The sequence below is a fragment of the Brachyistius frenatus genome, unplaced genomic scaffold (assembly GCF_029030835.1).
Source record: "Brachyistius frenatus isolate BFR_SWC_R1_liver_20210118 unplaced genomic scaffold, ASM2903083v1 Contig_382, whole genome shotgun sequence".
Classification (NCBI taxonomy): domain Eukaryota; kingdom Metazoa; phylum Chordata; class Actinopteri; family Embiotocidae; genus Brachyistius; species Brachyistius frenatus.
The window spans coordinates 187,501-196,338 of NW_027210981.1; the positions used below are offsets into that span (position 1 = coordinate 187,501).

General features: G+C 44.2%; 1 protein-coding gene across 1 annotated transcript; it reads right to left on the minus strand.

Moving 5' to 3' along the window:
* Window positions 1-1,083: 1,083 nt before the first annotated feature.
* On the minus strand, window positions 1,084-7,957 carry ctsd (cathepsin D). The gene is made up of 9 exons (XM_069724572.1): window positions 7,798-7,957; window positions 4,113-4,269; window positions 3,500-3,623; window positions 3,296-3,414; window positions 2,997-3,196; window positions 2,587-2,709; window positions 2,322-2,466; window positions 1,803-1,901; window positions 1,084-1,547 (listed from the first exon to the last, which is right to left on the minus strand). Exons 1-9 carry the CDS (start codon window positions 7,857-7,859, stop codon window positions 1,386-1,388), a joined length of 1,191 nt encoding a protein of 396 aa, XP_069580673.1. The 5' UTR covers window positions 7,860-7,957; the 3' UTR covers window positions 1,084-1,385.
* Between the last annotated feature and the right edge of the window lie 881 nt (window positions 7,958-8,838).

Here is an 8,838-nt window from a genome sequence, read left to right on the forward strand (position 1 = left end):
CACGACCTGCAAGAGACTTACAACTGAATGTACTGTTCTGTACATCCCAACTTTTTGGAGGGTTAATCCTGTCCGACCTCTCTGTCTAAAGTATTTACAAAATCAATAAAAAGATTTGAAAAGAAAAAAACCACAAACTTCGATATGAACGTAAGAGCCGCATGAAACCAGGCAAAGAGCCGCATGTGGCTCGGGAGCCGCGGGTTGGCCACCCCTGAGCCAGATATTCATGGGACAAGCCACGTACTCCGCTGTGCTGCTCATCCCACAATGAATGTTCTTTACAAATGGGGCTTCATTTAGAAGGTAAATTAACAGGCTTCCCAACGGGACACAATTTATCACCAAGAATTATTGTTACAGAGAAATAATCTACCAAACACAAATTTCAAACTTTTTGTTCGATGTTTATATACTCTATACTATATAATATATACTCTATACTATATAATATATACTCTATACTATGTACTCTATACTATATACTCTATAATATATACTCTATACTATATACTCTATACTATATAATATATACTCTATACTCTATACTATATACTCTATACTATATACTCTATACTATATACTATATACTTTATAGGAAAATTCATTTTGGGTCACCTTTGGATGACATGCTATAGTTTGACTTTTTTTAATCATACTTTGGATATTTTGGATGACTTTATGACTTTTTGGAGGATGACCTTTTTCTGAACTGACATGCCTCAACTTACGTCTCTGAGGCAACTCAACCAGGACACAATGAGAAAACGAAGTTCACTCTTGGAATTTTTGTTTTGTTGTCTCGCCCTCCGTGAACCACACGGCTTACCTTTATACTTCTAATCCTGAACATGTTTACAGGGCACCGACTAAATTTCAAGTCGGTCCAACAAAATCATCCAAATTATGAAAAAAACTAAAGATTTAAGATTTGCTGGTAGACTGACTGTTAGCTTCAGGCAGGCTAGCCGTTTCCATCTGTTTCCAGTCGTTATGCTAAGCTAAACTAGCTTGGCGTAGCTTCACATTGGTTTCATCACTGACAGTTTATTGATTAAAACTACAGAAGAGAAAGAAACCAGATTCTGTCTTAAAAAGAGTTTATTCTTTTTAATCACACAAGGACCATCTGTCAGTAGTAAACTTCATCCTAAAAGGCTAATTCAAAGTTCTTTAAAACAAATCCCTGATTTAAAAAAGAAAGAAAACGGATCATATGTCTGAAGAGGGCGGTACCGGTTCTCTCAGCTGATAGCTGATCTCTGATCAACACCCTCCACCCCCCCCCACCCTCCATCACCTCCATCACGTCCTCCCTCTGATAAACTCCCATCAGTGCACGTCTCTACGGTCTACTGCGAACACACGTCCGGCCCGGCAGCAGCTCAGGTGGACTTGGCGAAGCCGACCCGGTTGTTGTCCCGGTCGAACACCGTGTAGTACTGACCGATGAACACGTCTCCCAGAATCCACAGCGGCCCGGCGGGGGCGGGGATGTCCAGACCCATGAAGCCACTCAGACACAATGTCTTACCGGCCTGAGTCACCTGCAGGGGACAGAGACAAGAGACAGAGGGGACAGAGTCAGGACACATTGGACACAAGATGACAGAATCAGGTGTCGGCTGAATTTAAATATTTAGAGGATGTCGACTCTCCGACCAAACGATGAAAACAAACATCGTCATCCTCTGAATGAGACAAAGCTGCACTTGTTTGGTTTCCATGACGTCGCTCAGAGTCTCAGTGTTGTTGTGCTGCTGCGCTGTGCGACTCTCTGCCGCCCCCTGCTGGACGCTCACCTTGAGGACATACTGCTCCCCGGTCAGAGTGTAGCTCCGTCCGCCCACGGTGAAGGCGATGACGGGCAGCGACGGGATCTTCTCGCAGTTCACCATGTACTGAAACACACGCAGAGGTCAGAGGTCAGAGGGTGAAATCACCAGCAGACACACAAACACGGGGAAACAATTCACAAGTAAACACCAACACACATATGGAAAATAAATTCACGACTTGACACCAACTCACCTAAAGAACAAATTCACTGCATAACAAAAATCAGATTTTTTTTTTTTTTTTTTTTTTTTTTAATTTTACAACGAAGTCATTCCTCGTTCGATAAATCAGAATCACATCATCCTGAAGTTCAAACGTCTCCAAATGTCCAAAGTAAGACTGATTGATCGCAGCATATTGACTGTACGTTGGTGGATTTATATAAACCGATATATCGACTGATCGATCGAGTTCCGCTGCAGATTTTTAACAAACATCCGGTGAACCGTTGAACGGTCGGGTTGAGTCCCGTCCGGTCTCACCTCCCCCTGGATGAGTGGCAGCGCTCCGATGGCTTTCTGCAGAGCTTTGACCTCCGCTGAGGGACCCGTGATCAGAGACGTCCCCGTGTCCACGATGACCTCACAGCCGCCTTTACACAGACTCAGCTGACTGCCCACCGCCATGCTGTCTCAGAGGGACACACACACAGAGGTGTCAGAGTGTGTGTGTGTGTGTGTGTGTGTGTGTGTGTGTGTGTGTGTGTGTGTGTGTGTGTGTGTGTGTGTGTGTGTGTCTCTCTCTCACCCGTCCATGTGGACCTGCCAGTACGCCTGCCGGGTCACGTTGACGTAGTGGAAGTCTCCGCTGTAGTACTTCGGGTCGGTTCCTCCGAGCAGCAGCTCACCGCCCGGTTCTGTGTCCGGGTTCCTGAACAGAACCGAACACGTGAAGACAGTCCGTCCCCGCTACTGTCCTCCATCAGCGTCCACAAACATGCGGCCACTTTATTGTGTCAGATGTGTAAACTTTGTATTTATAAGAATTGACTGCAGAGATAGATGTTAAAACTGGTGTCATGATGTAGTTTGTCCAGCAGGGGGCGATCTGACTGTTTACAACCTCAGCAGCTGCTTTAAACATAACAAACATTTACTGTATGAATATAATAAATATAATAATAAATAGCCTCAGTGTGTCGAACCGCTGCGTCTCACCTGTTCAGGTAGAAGGAGAAGACGTTCTTGTCCACCTTCTTCTGGCTCATGATGTTGTCGAACACCGGCGCCACGCCGTCCACGGAGATGCGCGGGTACCCCATCCCGAGGATGCCGTCGAACTTGGCGGCGATGAAGGCGATGCCGGGCTGCTTGATGGCCTCGCCGAACAGCTGCTGCTCCACAGAGAGGTCTCCGATCTGCAGGACGGGAGGACGGACGGTCAGAGGACACGAGTCAGAGGACGGACGGTCAGAGGTTGTCAGTCAAAGCTCCCTGCAGACGTGGGCGGGGCTTACGGTGCAGGTGTCCTGGCTCAGGTATCCCGACAGACTGCCGCTGCCGTACTGGATGGCGAAGGCGGTTCCATTCTTCACGTAGCTGCTGGACTTCGCCGAGTTGTACTTGTGATGAAGGACTGAGGACAGAAGAGGAAGACGACAACGAGTCAGACGAAGCTCGGGCCGGCTGAGACGGGCCGTTTCCGTGGCGACGGGACTCACGGCAGGCGATGTCGAAGAGGGAGCAGTGGACGGAGGGAACCCACAGGTTGGAGGAGCCGGTGTCGAACACCACGGTGAAGGACTGGGGGGGCGTGCCCACGCCAATCTCCCCGTAGTACTGAGCCTGGAGGGGCGGGGCACAAACACACCTGAGGAGGAGGAGCCAACAACAACAACAACAACAACAACCAGGTCTGCCTGTTCTCAGCAGCTCAAACAGTTTTACTGCAACTGCTTGAGGAGACGATGACGCGGCAGAATCACATCAGCAGAGTTTCTGTCGAGTCACCGCGGCCGCATCACTTCCTGTTTGAGCCTGTTGATATCTGAGATTTACAAGTTTCGACAGAAGAATCAGTTTTAATCTAAAAACTTGTTTAAGTGACAAATAACCAGCAGGAAGTGAACAAACTGACTTCCTGTGACATCACAGCCACACAGAACAACAACGATTCATATTATCATCATTAATTCATCTAATGATCTCGTTTCATTTTAAGTATGTTGGAATATAAATATGGATTTATCAGCCCAGAAACTCTGAACGTTCCTCGGAGGATTTGCAGGAACATTGAGAGTGTCAGAAGGAGAACGAGGACCGAGCGGTTCTTACGTCCAGGTAGTTCTTCAGCGTCTCTGGCGTCGGACTGGCCGCGGACGGGAACCCGAAGTTGTACTTCAGGGAGTGTTTGTCGGCCAGCAGCTCGTCGGCTCGGCGGCCTGAGTCGGTCAGCTCACGTCTGATGGAGCGGAACTTCTTCAGGGGGATCCTGAAGGAGGGAGAACCAGGGAGAACATGTTAGAACCAGAGAGAACATGTTAGAACCAGAGAGAACATGTTAGAACCAGAGAGAACATGAGAGAATCAGAGAACATGTTAGAACATGAGAGAACATGTTAGAACATGAGAGAATCAGAGAGAACATGTTAGAACATGTTAGAACCAGAGAGAACATGTTAGAACATGAGAGAACCAGAGAGAACATGTTAGAACATGAGAGAACCAGAGAGAACATGAGAGAACCAGAGAGAACATGTTAGAACCAGAGAGAACATGTTTGAACATGTTAGAACATGAGAGAACCAGAGAGAACATGAGAGAACCAGAGAGAACATGTTAGAACATGAGAGAACCAGAGAACATGTTAGAACATGAGAGAACCAGAGAGAATCAGAGAGAACATGTTAGAACCAGAGAGAACATGTTAGAACCAGAGAGAACATGTTAGAACATGAGAGAACCAGAGAGAACATGTTAGAACATGAGAGAACCAGAGAGAACATGTTAGAACATGTTAGAACCAGAGAGAACATGTTTGAACATGTTAGAACATGAGAGAACCAGAGAGAACATGTTAGAACATGAGAGAACCAGAGAGAACCAGAGAGAACATGTTAGAACCAGAGAGAACATGTTTGAACCAGAGAGAACATGTTAGAACCAGAGAGAACATGTTAGAACCAGAGAGAACATGTTAGAACATGTTAGAACCAGAGAGAACATGTTAGAACCAGAGAGAACATGTTAGAACATGTTAGAACCAGAGAGAACATGTTAGAACATGTTTGAACATGTTAGAACCAGAGAGAACATGTTAGAACATGTTAGAACCCGTAAATATTGCGAACTTTGCTCGAATTTGCGTTAATTATTACGACCGATCAAGAACCAATCAGGACAGGACGTCACGTTTGATCTGGTCCGATGTTTTAATGTTTTATTCTGCGACTCACACTGAAGAGACCAATCAGGCATGAATGAGGCACTAAGCCCCGCCTATTCTGTCCAAGCCCCGCCCACTATGTCCCCAACAGATAAAGAGGAAGCTGAATGGCTTTAATTTAATTATAAAGATGTCTTTTTTCTTCCCAACAGTAAACTTCTGTTTCTGACAACAGGAAGCAGAATTTAAGAGTCTCGACTGTCAAAATCAAACTGATGTCTGATGAATGTTAAAATGTTATTTTATTTGTTTTCTCTGCTGGAACCAAAACAAACAAACAAACAAACAAATAAAAGAAAAGAAAAAACAGATTAAGTTAATCTTTGACTTCCGATTTTAAATCAAACAATAATAATAATCATAATACTATTATGAAAAACTTAGACGTAAATTCTGTTTGTCAGGTTAATTCGTTCATAAGCAGCTTACAGGAAAAAACCGCTCGCTTTTCAGCTCAGTTACAAAATCAGGAACAAACAGGAAGTTAAGGAGGTCAAAGGTCAGAAACACTAAGAAATCCAATCAAAGAGCAAATTATAATCAGAAGTATTTAGATTATTTCATTTTGATTTCCATCTCTAACACACACACACACACACACACACACACACACACACACACACACACACACACACACACACACACAGCTTCCTCTAACTTATAGTATCAGAAATGTGAAGAGATTAATGTTTCCTGCTTCTTGCCTCACAAACACAACGATGACTCAACACTTTATGTCCTCCTGATTTCTGTCTGCATTTTAATCTGAACTCAAACTTTATTCATTATTTACTGTTTTTAAACCGTTTTTAAACTTCTGTAAAACACTCAGTCAGTTTAAAAACTTCCTGTTTCTACATCTTCAGTTGTGATAAAGTTAACCGACAAATTGAGAAACCTTCAGTTTAAGCTTCTGTAACTCAGTGATGAGCCTCGGAGCGGTTTGGAGCAGGAAGTGACCATATTTGGACGAGCTGGGGGAGGAGCCAGCGGTGGATCTGACCGATCTGATCGGAAACCTGACGATACTACGTCCCGCCCACCGATAGCTGTAACCTGACTGCACCACAGGCCTGTCAATCAAACAGACACGCCCCCAAAAACAGGTGTTCTTGAATCTTCTTTTCTAATGAATGAGGGATTATTTTCAGATGGACCTCCAGAAAACTAAGAAGAAGGAGTGACTTTAGCTAACAACACCGAGAGAACTGATGGACACATTTTATTTTGAGAGAAGTTTCATATTTCCTATGAATAATTTCAGATTTGATGTTCTGCTCGTTCAGAACAATAAAACGTGAATAAAGAGGAGCTGGTTCTGGTTCTCAGGTGGGAAATGGAACATCTGGATCACCTGCAGCTGCTGAGTCAACATTAAAACCTCCACGTGTCCTCAGACAGATGTTGTCGCTCCAGTTCTTCTCAGCATGTTAACTTTAAAACCGGGTCAGACTCTAATGTCCCGTCTGGTGGCGTCTTATACCTTGTTGTTGTTGTTGTTGTTGTTGTTGTTAGGGCCCGAGCACCGATGGTGTGAAAGCCTTATTGTTATCGAAGGAATTATTATTCTTTTCATTCCTTATTTTTCTCCAGAAACAGCTGCATTTTTGGAGACTTGATCATCTTCAAAAACTTAAGAAAGTTGGTGCACTGTGGCGAAAAATGTCTTCTTCTGGTGGAGTCGTAAGTGGGCGTGGCCAAATCGCTCGCTAGCGCCCCCTAAGGAGATGCCCCGGCGGCCACATTTACCGACATACACCAGATTCATGGGACACGTGTATCACACCTGGATGCACAAAAGTTACGTCGCACCGTTACGTCAACTGGACAGGAAGTCCACCATTTTGAATTTAGTCACCATTTTTGCCGATGCTGACACGTCGTACTTTAACAAACTCCTTCTGTAGATTTTGTCGGACCGACTTAAAATTGCCGTAGACATTCTTTGGATAGTAGATATACGTGTTTTCAAGGAGGTCTGCAGTGATATTAAATATTTTCCTGTAATGTGTTGTGGATGCAAAACTTTTACAATTTCTCCAAAAGTTTCAACTTCACTGAACGTTGAATCACCAACAGGTGGAACCTGAACCTTTAATATCAACCTTGGTGAAGGAGGATCTTTGACCTGTTCTAAGGTGAGTTCCTCTCAGGGTCACAGGTTTGTACATGCAGTCATACTAATACCAAACCAAAGGTCAACAACAATACAAAACTCAAACAATAAAAATCTCCCAAAAGACTTTTCTTTTTCATATTTCAGATATTATTATTATTATTATTATTATAATATGTTGTTCAGTTTAATTCACTGCTTGTGAATTAAATTAAATTAAACACTACATTGTGTTTCAATGAGCACCAGCATCAATAAACGGTTCAGCACGTGCCGGCTCAGGTGTGATAAACAGTCCGAGTGACCTGTTTATCTTCATGTCACGTGACCAGCACCGCCGGTGACGTCACCGCCCGATGCCGCCGTCTGACCGCTGAACGCAGCTGAGCTACATGCTAACGCCAGCTAGCAGCGCGTTTACGTGAACAGCCCGTTAGTGTTTCGTCTCTTTTCCTCACCGGACCAGCGCGTCGGACGTCAGCGCGGCCGCCGCCAGCACACACAGGACGAAGCTCCTCATCGTGACCGCCGCGGGAACTCGGACGTAGACGGAGACGCAGCTCTGATTGCAGCTTGTTTCACAAACAGCGACTTTATCAGCTGACTGTCGGCGTCACGTGCTTCTGCCGCCGCCCAGCAGCGACGTCACTACCGGTTTATTCTATGTTTTTGCCTTGTCAGAGGAAATGGGAAGTTTAAACTTTAAACCTTTTTCTTTTAAACGACAAGCTAAATTTATAAAAACCAACCCGGGTCCGTTTGAACGAAGATAAAAGATATTACGGATCAATAAACACTATCGATTAAAAACTATTTAATGAAACAACAATATGAGAAACAAAAAAGGAATGACTGAGATACAGAAACTACATTTATTTGACTTTTATCTAATAATTTCATCCGTTATTATGATATTTATTATTATTAAGGGACTAACATTTGTCAATTGTATGAATAAATCCAGTGAAAGAGTCCTGCAGGTACAGATATCAGATTGACTTAAATAACTGGATAGTCTGGAAAAGGAGGTGGAGAGGAGGACGCTGAACAAACTATTGTCCATATTGGATAATCCTGACCACCCTCTCCACCTGCTGCAGGGACAGAGGAGGACGTTCTCCAAAAGACTCCTCCAGCTGCTGTCACAAGGACAGATCCAGGAGATCATTCCTGATACAGGAGATCATTCCTGATACAGGAGATCATTCCAGATCCAGGAGATCATTCCTGATACAGGAGATCATTCCTGATACAGGAGATCATTCCTGATCCAGGAGATCATTCCTGATACAGGAGATCATTCCTGATACAGGAGATCATTCCAGATACAGGAGATCATTCCAGATACAGGAGATCATTCCAGATACAGGAGATCATTCCAGATACAGGAGATCATTCCTGATACAGGAGATCATTCCAGATACAGGAGATCATTCCTGATACAGGAGATCATTCCTGATACAGGAGATCATTCCTGATACAGGAGATCATTCCTGATA